Source organism: Chaetodon auriga, chromosome 4 (assembly GCF_051107435.1).
Source record: "Chaetodon auriga isolate fChaAug3 chromosome 4, fChaAug3.hap1, whole genome shotgun sequence".
In the NCBI taxonomy this organism is placed as follows: Eukaryota; Metazoa; Chordata; class Actinopteri; order Chaetodontiformes; family Chaetodontidae; genus Chaetodon; species Chaetodon auriga.
In genome coordinates this window covers 19,580,335-19,593,992 of record NC_135077.1, presented here as the reverse complement: position 1 = coordinate 19,593,992, position 13,658 = coordinate 19,580,335, and the positions used below count along the sequence as shown (strand labels likewise).

The window sequence follows — 13,658 nt, the reverse complement described above, 5'->3', positions numbered from 1 at the left end:
TTACCACCAGTAAAAACTACTAGAATTAGCCCAAATTTAACTGTTTGTATTATTTTTTAATCAGACCATATTTTCTGTGTATTTTTAATTTTTGAGATCTGCTTAAAAACCCCATGGGGAGGCCTGATCCATGTGCCGTTAGGATTTACGCATAAAGACAGTTTGACCATTAATTAAAATAAAAAAATAAATAAAAACTAAATTTATTCTCACCACCAAACAATATTAACCGCTGTCGTGGTGTTAAATTTATGCTACTTTACCAAATGTTCCTTGAGAAAAAAGACGTTTTAAATTCAGTCCCAAAAATTATAATAAAGAAAAAAACAAAACAAAACATTTTTCTTAATTTCATTTCAAATAGTCACATTTAACTTCAGGGACAGACTCTCCTTCGACACATCATCAGATAAAAACCTGCACAAACACAATCGTACATTTAACACGCTGCTTATTTAACACACTTGTGGATACTGAGCTGTGTTCGTCAGGCTGCGTTCAGCAGCACCTCAGGAAACCGAGGCATGGCTTCAGTAAGTGACAGTCTGAGACGTGATCAATGGAGCTCCAGTCTCTTACCTTTGGATCGATGGTCTTGAAGGCCGGATCGTCTTCGTCCACCTCGAAGTAGAGCTCGGAGGCGGTGATGGACAGGGTGCCTTTGGCCACCACGGCCGGAGCCACCAGCTGAGCGCTGGTGCTGAAGTTTACTGGGCCTGGAGGAAGAGGCGCACGCCGGTCAGAAAACGAGCAGGGCTGTGCCTCCTCTCCGACAAGTGGGGCAAGAACGCTGGCTTTCTTTTTTTAAAGGAAAGCCACCAACGTGTAAAGGTAAACTTATAAAACTCAACAAGGGCTTTCACTGAGCTGAGGAGAAGTGTTAGAAACACGCTGAGGGCCTTCGGTCCTGGACCGGCTTTACGCATGAGGAGAGCTGGGAAGTGGTGAAGATAAACACGCCAAAGATAACGATAATTTGTGTCTATTTTAAAAGTTGGGTTTAGTTTAAGTTTATTTTCGACTATGTTGCATTAGAGTTGCAGAATATTTAGATTAGGAGGCTAAACGCTATACGGCTACTTTAAACACAGTGTAGTTTTTCTGCTGTAATTGATTAAATTGAATTAATGGATGACTTCAAGATAAACTGAGAGACATGCAGCACTAACGCTGCACACTGAATCATGATGTAGAGTTGTAAAATAAAACATTACAGGCCTAAATGTCCTGAAGCTCGTACTAAAATAATAAAAAGTGCAAAACTTTGAGAAATAATTGACAAAAAAAAATCGCCTGTCAATCAGGATCCATTGATAGCGGCAGGTTGGGTAAAGCTCTGTTTAATCTCTCATCAATCTTAATTTATGCCAGTATGACAATGAGAGCCCGGCTCAGGGGAGCTGTGGGTGGAGGCTCTGCCCGGCGCGGCGCATGTGAGCCATTGTATCTGCAGATGTGCGCTGCGGAGAAAGGAGGCTCGGAGCGCGGCTTGATTTCCCACAGCGCCCTCACACTCATGCAAACGGATGGAATAAACAGATACACATCCATTCCTCTGCCTCTGCTGAACCCCGCGAGTACTGACATGTTATCCGTGGGTTGAAATAACATTTTTTTTTCTTTTTTTTTTTTTTGTTCCATTCAGTCAAAGACATTCAATTACACCTGAAGCAGACAGCTGCTTAAGAGCTGCTCGGTCCTCGCCGCGCACACAGCACTTTATTAGACAGGATTCAACCTTTAATCCCATTGTCATCCAGTTGCGTTATTTTAATAGCACTCTGAGCCCCATTAATGCAGCTTAGTGTGCGGAGCTTTCTGTCGCCGCACATAAAAAATGCGGATTACACTGCAATCCGATTAGCGGACTATATGATATTTAATTAAGAGTATTTAAATAACAGATGTATCAAAAGCGACAAAGGGGCTGACAAGATCGTGGGCTGAATTTCATATAAGGCTAGTGCAGGGGAGGTTTTATTTAGGCTTTTTCACCAATCAGATGATGGCCCATTTCAGGGTGAGCATCCTGGGATAAACTCGGCTACTGCTGGGTCAAAAAAAAAAAAAAAAAAAAAAGATGTTTAGAGAGCTGCTGCTCAGGCCTGTGTGTGTGTAAGACCTCCAGCGGCAGACAGAAAACTGCAGATAGCTGTGTTTTCATGCAGCACTCGCCTGTGATAGTGGTGCCATAATGAAAGAGCCGTCCAGGGGTGTAATTCAGGCTGAGGCTTTGTTTAAAAGCCTGTTTTCTCTGCACATGAGGAGCCTGCACTTTCAAACAATTAACGCTTTCAGATGTGCATTTAAAAAAAAATACCTGATATCAAAGAAAAACAGCATCATCGTGTGGGAAAATCAGTGAAATCCAGTGATGGGAGACGTGGATGCACAAGACAAAGTGCTATAGAAACAGAAGAATTATATATGCAGGATATTAAATTATACTGAGCTTGTTTTTCTATTTTGTCTGGGCTGCAGGACAAACAGCAGGACTGGGAGGGGGGAGAGCGACTGGGAGGTATGAGAGGTGAAGAGGATGAGCCAGTTCTTTACCTGTTAAGTTCTCCAGGTCCTTCTCCTCTAAGGATGACAGAGTGTCATCGTCTCCGTCGAGTAATGTCTCGCTCTCCGAGTTTTGATTTCCCAGAGCCTGACTCCTGAGGGACTGCTTGCCTTTGAGAATATCCTCCTCGGACGCTGGAGGGAGGAAAACGAGCTTTTTATTTTAGCTTTAATGCATCACAGGTCATCAGAGTGTTACGCATGGGGTTCAGTTTATTTCATACTGCTTTCATAAACCTGTTTAACTTTATTTCAGAGCAGAGTTTGATGCTTTCAAAGTGTCAGCGATCGCACGTTTGACTGTGTTTTTAACAGAAACCTGACATCTTTTCTCTGTAGGAAAAAACAGCAATCATGAGCAATCATTACAAACAAAATGATGGTGGAGAAGTTCTTTTTACTCCTCGTCACAGATGGACTGATAAATACAGCTGCGCTCTAATACGAGCTCTGAGTTTTTCCCACCGCCTCAGTTTCAGCTGCAGCTATCAGTGACGGAGCTGTAAATAAAAAAGATGTCGATTCAAATCAGCCATTATCGGAACAGCCTCACTTTAAATCTAAATTTGAGTATATTCTACAATTTTGTGTTCAAAGCTGCACACACATCGATTTGAGACCGCTTTAAAGTAACTTATGAATTTTTTAAAAAATGACCGTCAGCTTTCAGCGGTGGGCATGAACTCTGTTTTGCCAACAGAAAAAAGGCTAACATTGGTAAAGTATTGTGGGTTTACCCTCCAATAAAACTATTCTCTAAGGTGATCGGCTCTGCTGCTCAACCTCGACTCATCAGTCAGGAGCAACGCTGACTTGTGTTGCCTTCACGGACTTGCAGAGTTACATGCGGGCAGGCAAACCAAAAACGAGCAGAATGAAGACAAAAGACTGACATAATCCTAACCCCTAAATGCATTTTTGCCATTAAACATACATCAAAACAAACACCATTTCACACAAATATTATTGAAACACATGTAAACAAAATGAGGGTCGTGCACGGCCCATTTTGAGTTCAACTGAACATGACGTGAGGTTCCAAATGGATTATTTAAGAAAAATGGTAATCTGCAAACATTTACAGAGCCGTGCATTCCCCAGTGGTGCATGGTAAGGATCCACAGACACGAGCCTGCAGTACAGAGGCTGGCTGGTGAGTCTTCCTGCTTTGTAAACAGAGCTGGCAATATAGTGAGAGCCTTCGCCGCGTCTGTGCATGTTTTCTGCTGCAGCGTTCTGGTAAAAGCAGCACACTTTTAATCCAATGAGACGCTGAACACATGCTTAATGGATTTTTTTTCGCCATCACCTGAGGGGGGGATCAATTGCACTTCCTAAAAATGCAGTCGCGTCATGGCGGCCATATACTTTGAAACTGCTAAAAGAGCTGGGATAAAAAATCTCTTGTCATGGAAAATATGCAGCTCGCTGATATTTAGAATGGTCTTCCTGTAATTAAGCCTCCCTGGAGGATTCTTTAGTTAGCAGCACTGAAATTACTACCAGCTCCTCTAATACGTACCACATGCCATTGTGTTCACACCAAAGCAAGTGGACAGGGGACCGATCGCGAGCTTAAAAAACAGAGGTGGATTTGAACTTCTCTGCATTTCCCTGGAAACGTGCTCAGCGACTCTCAGCCCGGCACACGAGAACGACTAACACGGAGTACGAAGCCTCACAAACACACAGCCTGATGCAACTACACCTCGTGACTCGTGCTCCTTCTGTTACCCTCACACACGTTATTAATAGTTCCTCGGTATAATACACACTGAGGTATAATGAGCAGGGAGCGTATTGTGTGAGTCCATCGGAACATGAAGAAAAGCTAGTTTGACTGTCACACATTAAAGACACTGAAGTGACAGGCTGTGTGCTAATCTCTCACTCTTTCTCTTCCTGAAGTAGATACTGTTTAGTTTTTCCTTCTTTCAATTTGACATCTCTGAGGTTTTGGTGGTGTGTGTGTGTGTGTGTGTGTGTGTGTGTGTGTGTGTGTGTGTGTGTGTAATCATTGGACGACTTCAGAGCACAAACTCGCATCAGCTGGACTTCAAATGTCAAAGTATGTGAGCGAAAAATCTGGAAATAACTCAAATGAACTAAAAGTGTTTGAAATAATACTGATGGCCACGAGAATTAAAATGTTTAATTTTCAGGGGGTCACTCAAATAAAAGTATAATTCACAAAGATTACAATGACAAACAATCCATGCTGAGAGCGAGCGTGGCACTTCAACAAATAAATCTACACTTCAACCTCATCACTCGTCACGCAGGGAGCAGAAAGCAGCGTAAATCCCAGCAGGTTCGACTTTTTCCAAGAGCCCATTTCCCGACTGCGAGGTTCAACTACCTGCTTATACAACTCAAGGCATGCATGGCTCGCAGCAATTAAATTGTCAAAATTAACAAATTTGTTTTTAACGGGAGCGTAGCCAGGAGTGTGGTCATGAGGCGAGTATTGATTACCAGAACAGAGACATTAGTCTTCAGGTATTTACTCTGCCACCTCTGGTACACGGGCCCTGGACCAGCGCGAATCAATCCCCCAGAAAAGATGGTTCTTTCCAGCCGTAAATACATAACAGCCTACTGAAGGCTACTGGCAGCCACAAACTCTCCTGTGGAAATCATCTTGGCACAGTATGAATGATAACGGTTGTCCATATCCTGAACACAGAAATGCACGTTTTTCTCTGTGTTTAAAAAAGGAAACAACATACATTTCCCTCTTCTTAAAAACGGGGGAAAAAAAGCCGTTCCTATAGATCACTCAGGGAAAAATGCTAAATATTTTCCATTGCTTCTAATTTTACGATCGTGCGTGAGATTTGAAGAGCGCAGCCACAAGTAGCTCGAAAATTGGGGTAAATTCAGGCTTTATCTTATGCTAAATATTTTCTTAGGGAGTGAGGCTGCATTTTCTCCTCTGCATCTGATGAATATAATTACAGCCAGATATGACCTTTGTGCTCCGTTTGAAAACTCAGCCCTGCATTCTCATCTTGAGCTGCACTTCCGTAACAAATGTCGGGTCGACTAAAACAAGACGAAAGGTTACATCAGAAAATGGATGCCGTCAGGCTTCAATGTCAGAGAGTTATTTTAATGATATATTCCCATACTTCAGCCAGGCGGTACACTCTCTTGAGGTAGCGTACCCTTGCCACAACTGGCTGCTGGCTATTTTTACACAGACTTGACTTTGAAACCAAATGTTGTTTGCAGGAATTTGCCTTTTTTCCCCCACAGTGATGAATATATGCAGCACACGCAGCTGTAATGGCTTTGAATAAAACTGAAAAGCAGACAAAATACCCGAATAAGCGACACACCGAACGTTTTCATTAGCTTAAAGAAGTCAGGGACGGACCATAAGTGATATGTCTGTTCTCCATCATGAACTAGCTGAAGGGAAAACAAGGAGGAATTAAGATGGAAACAAAGTGAAGTTCAGACTCTGCTGCAGAGGAGCGGCGACCAGCTGGACTCAGGCCGCGGTCTCCAGCTGCCCCCACGCTGCAGCCATTACTGCAGACCAGGGGTCTCCCAGGATCCCGGGATCCCCAGCGCTTATTGCTTTTAGATCACATTCTTATTGACTCCTGTCACACCTGCCGTTTGTCTCTGGGAATGATGTCACATTTAAGGGGACTTTTGCAGGTGACACACTGAGGACATTTTGGGTTATGAGTGAGAGTAATTGATCGAGCTGGTAAACGCAGACCCAGCGTGGCCATGATTGCAAAGCCTGGTGTGTGCTGGATCTTTGCAGAAATGAGGGATTACATGCGCTCCAGGAGAGAAATGCGACTCCTGGTGTTAACGCCGGGACATGTGTCATTTAGATACTGTGCTTTTAACTGCTGGGAAAGTTACGCTGTTCTCGGATGAGGTTTATTGAAAACCGGTACCTGTCTTTATAGAGAAGCGCACAGAAACAATGAGGAATTGATCCGACCTATTCGATACTGAAGAAAACGTAATCAATGTTGGTAGTTTTAATGGCAGCTCTGCACTCTGGGAGTATTGATGAGTTTTTTTCTTTTTCCAAAACCACATTAAACGTTCCCACATCTTAAGTGCAATGTGGACTCTTCCTGCAACAAAAATGTTTGGTAGACTACAATAAATCTTACTATCAGACATTCGATCAATGAATTATACACCTCAAAACACATTTAATTGGACTACAAAAGGTTTCATTCATTATGTTTTCCTCTTATCGTGCAAATCATCTTATGAAGGAATGCATCACAAATTTCAAAGTGACCCCTCATTCAAACATAAAAATCATAGTGTGGGAATAAAAAGAGGAGGAGGAGGGAGCGTGAATGTTACTTACCACTGATTTCAGCCACTGTTATGCAGCAAAGAGAAAAGAATGGACAAAATTTTCACATTTAATCTCATTCACAGATGCTGACTTCAAAGCATGCTAACGCTCGGGCTGATTATTAGTGCGGCTTTGCATAATGGGTAGCAGGGTATGAAATTACCTTTGTGAAATTCAAATGAGGGCGCTATTTTACTGTGTCTTGTGGTACAATAAATTTTTTATTGCATCGGGAAGACTAATTTTTATTACCTTGTACCTGGTGCTACCACCAAGCGAGCAAGAAAAGGGAGTGCAAACAACAGGCAGGGACTCGGCGGACGGGACTGACCGTGTTCGGCCGCGGCTTTGAGCGTAGCCTCTGAGTGAGTGGATCCGGAGGGGTTCCTGATGAAGCGACGTCGCCGCCTTAAATCGTCCTCCCAGTAGTCCAGGCGCCAGAACTCCCTCAGCCGGCTGCAACGAGACAGAGGTAGCACATGTGTTAGCAATTACCAGCCAGCATGGTATAGCCGCCCAGCATTAGCACTCGGTCCGAGCGAGCGTACATAAAGCCGGCATTGTGTTTGGTGTTTTTTTTAACCCTTGGAATCACTCTTTAAATACATTCAGTTAGACACAAGCTCAGACCCCAAATCACTGCACCCTGTCCTTGACAATGGCAGTATCATCTGAGGGGATAAGCCCCCCCCCCCCCCCCCCACCTCCTTTCTGTGCTTTATTTTTCCTGCTTCTCCCTCTTTGAGAAGGTGAACTGAGCACTATACATCGCAGTGGAATGAGCGAATGACAGCTTGATCATTTTCCACACACTTTTGTGGCACGTGCTTCCATTCTAGGCTCATTTCAAGCCCAGCAGGACACCTCTTGTCAGGACCCATGGCTGGCGGGATAAGGAGAAGGCCATTACAAACACAGAGGAGGGGGGCAGATAGCATTACCAATATTAATCAATGTCTCCAGCACCCATTTTTCTTTGCAATTTACATTTCCCTTTACCGGGCCCGCTCACTAAATCATCTTGCTCTCGAGGAAAAGAAAGTGTTAACTTTTAATGAGGAGTCACTGCCACGTAGCACTGTGTACCTGCCTATAATGACATATCACTTCTATATTTGAAGGTGATTTAATTAGAATATAATCTAAAATATTCATTACCTATAGCTCGGAGGCTCGACTAAGTGTAAGAAAATCATTTTTTCTCATTACATAAGCCATTTTCCAAGCCAGTTTAGAGGGTTTGTAATTTGGAGAACTTTTTAGTGCACAACAAAGCTGCTCGTGTGTCGATTAATCAGCACAGAAATCCAATATTAGCAACGCACGCTTGGGTCTTCAGAGAGACTAAATCCTGACTGTCTGACTCGAGTCAAATAGTCATTTTACTTGAACTAAATGTTCTCATGACAAAAACACTTTTAGGAAATAAGAAAATCCTGTCTAGGCTTGTGCTGGAGTTAGCTTTGTGCATGCTCCTAAAACCCACTGCAACAATTTACCATGGCTCATGAAACACTGTAAATGTCTGTAATTCTGCTGTGCTGTGTGAGAAGTGAAAATAAGACCAGAAGGATCTGCGCTCTCATGAAACATACAGTAAATTCACATACAGCCTGTGCCACCGCCAAAAATAGTTTTTTTGTTTTTTTTTTATTCCACAGAATGACCTTTTTCAGATGATTAAAACCAGAAAAAGGAAAGAAAAAAAGTTAAACAATGCAAAATATTTCTAAAATAATAAAAATAAAACCATGAGCAGGCTATACAGAAGTGGCTGCAGCATATTCTGTGAAGGTGTAGGAAGACACAGTTTATGGTTTCAGTGGCATAAGCTGTGACGGGAGAACCCCAGCGTACTTTATGGGATCTACTCTTGAACGCAGCTCTGGCCGGGGGCTCCTCACAAATCTTCAGTCCAACACCAATGATCACACAGGGGCCTCTAAAAGGGAAAGGAGCTTTACGCAAGAAAATAAATACAATTTCCAAGCGGGTCCTTTAAAACACCGTATGCCCTGGGTAATGAAAACCATTGATTATTTGATTTATCTGCACAAGGAAAAAAAAAAGAATCTGTCTCAAAAGGCTGGATGACGAGCGGAGAGTGGCTGCTGCTCGAATCTTAAGTCTGGATGTAAAACGCTCTGCAGAGTGCATTTAGTTCAGTGCATAAAAGGCAGACACAGAGGACAGCTGAGGGGAGATGGTAGGGAGATTTAGAAAACAGCATAAATGGGAATATAGGTTTGTATTGTATCCAGAGTGTGTGTGTGTGTGTGTGTGTGTGTGTGTGTGTGTGTGTGTGTGTAGAATGCAAGTTGGAAAGACACAAGGGACGCAGGTCTGTGCAGGACCAGATTTCTCGCCAATGACAAAGACCCTGCTCCATGTTTGCATGTGATAGCCTCTGAACGCAAATGGCCACTTCATCATCCTGCCTGCAACGGTATTCATCTATGAAAATAATTATCAAGGTTGTGCACGGCGGCCAGCTCCGAATCAGGACGCACTCGTCTCTCATCTCACGGCGGAGGGGGGCCTGTCCGACTCACACAATACACGTTAATCCATCAGGAGGGGAGCCAATGGCTGGAGTAATTAGTCACAGCATGGGGGGGGGGGGAGACCACCTCTGCCAGTCATATTCACCCAGTGCGCCATGAACAGGCGACAATGGAAGTCCTAATGATGGGGTGCTAGAAGAGGTGGACGCGCGATGAAAGATACCTCGTCATCAATCCCCGACGAGAGCGCCGCCGTAACAAGAATGGAGATGTGCAGCGCTATGCAACCCCCATACCACACACCGAGTGTGTTTCCACAAAGATGATAAATTATTCAGCGCTCATCCATCCTCCCAGGGCATCCTCGGCAGAATTTACTGAAGCGCCATTCTTCAAAATAACAACAATTAAAATAACAAAGGGCCAGCGTTGTGCCGTGGCGCACGCCAACCACTTGTGTAATTAGTAATTAGTTCGGTCATAAAAGGTGTGTGGAAGGCCGGCTCGTTAAGCCTGAAGTGACTGTTGTCTGATGATGATAGTGGGAGAAAGACGGCCTGACAGAGGGAGTGCGTGTTCTTTTAAAACCTTAAATATATATCAGCGCAGGCCTTGCATGCTCAAGCTCTGACTTTATGTGTATTAATAGAGACCACATTGGCTACTGATGAAACAGAGTCCGGAAGAGTTTTATGTGAGGTAGTAAATACTAATTACCCTTTTTTCTTTTCTTTTTTTCAAACATCTTTTGGATGCGCTTCAGGACTTTAAAGCTGTAAATTTGAGGAAGTTTACCAACACAGAGGAGGAATGAGGGAGCTCAAGTTTCTCCTTTTATGTGGCTCTGATGCTCCTTCTCTCTAATCAGTTAACAAAACTGTTATGCCTCCAATTTAATAAACTCAACACAAACCGTCATCACGCTGCACGGAGATATTTTACTGGTGGGCTCCTTCAAGTTTCAATTGCGCCACTAAATTGTCCATTTAGATCAAAACAGAGCAGGCATCCAAGTAGATCTGGCGTGGTGAGGTGACATGCAAAACAAATGGTTTAATTGTGAGGCGTGTTCAGTCTGAGAGCCGCTTCAGGATTAATGAAATGCTTATTTGGAGAGAACAGCATTTAGAAAAGTGGAGGGCCAAGTGAACTACATTAACTGAGTCCTCTACAATAAACTGTTCCCTGACACGTGGGTGCCGTTTACCCAAATAGAAAGCAAGAAGGACATTTATTCCCGTCAGTGTGTAAATGTGAGGATGAATCCACCCATAATTTGAACATAAATAGTGTCAAAATAAAATAAGGTTCTATTATAGCGACAACTAGACAAAATGCTATTGTCACAATTTCGACTAAATTAAAAACAAACTGTAGAGATTTTTTTTTTTTTTTCTTCATACGCATGAATTCTACAGAGTCCTGATGTTATTTTCTTTCCTTTGTTGTATCGACTGCTATAGTTTTCGGCTGCACCAACCCAATTTCCCCAGGGGGGTATTAAGGTTTAATATTATCCTAAATATAACAGATTAAGCATTAAAGAATCCCTAAAACCAACAATCCCAGTCCGCTTCCAATTCACCTCCATTAATCATCATATATTATTAGGATTGGTGGGTTTCTAAGTCTTTGTGCACCACCGCTCATCAGGATCAAACAGCCAGTTTAAAGCATGTTAATAGATTCTCTCCGCAGGTCCTGAAAGTTTGATAGCGCTGCTGATTCTACGAGCATTTCCCGACAAGGACAAACGATCGCCATCCATCAAGATTCAATCACACAGGATCATCCGGAGTTTTTGCACCATTTTCAGTCTCACAAAGTTTGTTTTTAAGTACTAGAAACTGATAAGAGCAAGAAAAACATCCAGTTTCCTTCCTTTTTATGTTTTTTCAATTGCATTGAGCTCTTCGGGAAAGGTAGGATTTATCTTGGGTGAACGCGGAGAGCTAAAGAAAACACGACTGTTTGCACGGGTTTATCTTCAAAGCATTTGATACTATGTAAATAATAACATGACCTTTATCACAGCGAACAGGACATGCAGAGCGAATGTGCTTTCATATATCACCACAAGCGACCGCACGACGGGCACAAACAGTCATTCATAACCTTTCAGCTAAATTAATTTGGGTACAGTCAATGAGAGCTGCATATGCAGAAGAGATTTCTCTCCTAGCTTATTTTATATTAATGCCAGTCCCTATTGGCGGCCCTCAAATTGCTCAAACATTGCTGCTATCCCCAAGATCATTTTGCTTTGATTTGCATAAACCATGTGTTTAGAAGAAACGGCGGAGCAGGAGCAGATTGAGGATTTGTCATGTGGAGGACTGGTTGCTTGAGCGCTGGCTCTTTGTCAAACGGTGGCAGCCATGGCTTCGATGGCATCTCCAGACTCAAATTAAAATGAAACAGGACCAAATACCTTCCCGCTGAAATTGTTTGGCATGATTAAGTCTTGCCAGAGTGATTTTCTACATGTGCATTAATGCTTATCCTTCCCACTCCGATGAGGTTTACAGAAGGCCATCTACATGTGTGTATGTTAATTCACCTCAGCTAATGTTGTTTACAAGATTTACCAGAGGTAACGTTAGGGTCACAGACCCGCCAACATTTCCATCTCATCCCCTTCAATGACAGTCCACATGTAATTTTGCCCATCCTTATTATTAATCACAGGATCAAGTCATTTAATTTGTCTATTTTTAATATCAATTTAAATACTGCACCAGCCCTGCCTCAGATCTGCAAAAACATATCTAATAAACAAGCGTGCACTACATCTTACGCATGAGCCACTAAATTCACTCGCAGTGAAACAGAGTCCATGTGCACATCCTTTGCTTTCATCACTGAAATCTGCTGCAAACACACAAGAGTGCACGCGTACTCATTACCAAGACGACATAAGCACCTACCACTCCTCCCAATTAACTCCAATTTATCCAAGAGCTTTCAGAAAGAGATCTGCAGCAAAAAAAAAAAAAAAGAGGGAGTGATATTGCATCTCTGGAACATCACCGGCTTGTGCTGATCAAAGTACTCCCATGGGTGGGAGGCAAAAGGCTGCGCGCTCCCCACAATGCAGTGCAGCCAAATGAAATAATGCAAATCGAGCCCTAATTACCAGCAGCTTAGTGTGCGGCTCCCAATTAGCAGCAATTACACTCAGCGTAAATCCAGCGACAAAAAGCCAGACAATTACACACTAATTATATCAGATTTCACGGGAGGTAAAAGGAAAAGTGTTGTGTTTAGTGAAGACAGTAAATATTGACCAAAGACAGGAAATGCTGCTTCTACTTTATCATTTCATGTAAAAACAGCTTCATGGTTCGCCTTATTAAAATCCTCTAAGCATCGGCTCTGTAATAAATAGAACACAGAGACGTCCCTGCTCGTCGCTGAAGTGGTACCATCTGTATTTTTGATGAAGAGTCACATTTTTCCTGTGATTTTGACAACATGCATTTAAGGCCATTTATCACCACTCCTGCGAGGTAATGAGGGCATCCACTGGACCGGAGTTGCATAATTCTGCCATTACTGGTCCATTGTAATAATCTTCTGACCTCTACCTTTCAGAGCTGATCTTGAATGCGATGACAAATCTGAACGCAAACCCACGTCTCCAACGCACCCCGAAAGAAAAACACAGCGCCCGACGAGCTCAAGGTCAGCTCGGATTGGGAGTCTGCGGAGGGTTTTTTTCCCCCCTAAAGTTCACATTTTTAATGCAAACACGACACCGGAGATGTTTAACCTTCCACCTCACACGCCAAAACCAGTTTCAACTCACAAAAATTTAGACTTTAAAGTTTTAAAAAAGCTAAAACCTGAAATTTCAGCTTCATTTCAGATTTTAAAACGACACAAAATTAGTAAAAAACATACTAATCTTGCTTGTAAGCTCATGATTTTGCTGATGTTTTATTAAAAAATAAACAAATCAGTGCTATCCCGTCTCCTTTGAACTCTGTGCACTCGTCTGCTGTAGGTTCTGCTTCAGTGTGACGCAGGACTACAGGGCTCGGCAATCTCATCTAGCGAGGCTGTCTGCTATTCATGAGCACCTCCTCCCCTCTCTCCATCACACGGCTGTGCCATTATACAACACTTACAGCACTCTGTGTGTGTGTGTGTGTGTGTGTGTGTGTGTGTGTGTGTGTGTGTCTCAAGTGCAGCAATTCCAATGCAAGATGATTGAGACGATCATACAAACAGAAGTCTGACTAACT

The 13,658-nt window shown here is 42.9% G+C and overlaps 1 protein-coding gene across 9 annotated transcripts in view; it reads right to left on the bottom strand.

The window, feature by feature from the left end:
• The window catches only part of lrba (LPS-responsive vesicle trafficking, beach and anchor containing), a 174,559-nt gene that overhangs the window by 66,527 nt on the left and 94,374 nt on the right, over positions 1-13,658 (bottom strand). For 6 of the 9 annotated variants that reach the window (XM_076729272.1, XM_076729263.1, XM_076729267.1 and 3 more), the window contains exons 37-40: positions 7,239-7,363; positions 6,917-6,931; positions 2,557-2,700; positions 580-716 (exon numbers count right to left, since the gene is read on the bottom strand). In XM_076729272.1, coding sequence (XP_076585387.1) covers positions 580-716; positions 2,557-2,700; positions 6,917-6,931; positions 7,239-7,363 — 421 coding nt within the window. The remainder of the gene's footprint in view (positions 1-579; positions 717-2,556; positions 2,701-6,916; positions 6,932-7,238; positions 7,364-13,658) is intronic. The other 3 variants (XM_076729266.1, XM_076729269.1, XM_076729270.1) reach the window with 1 other exon arrangement.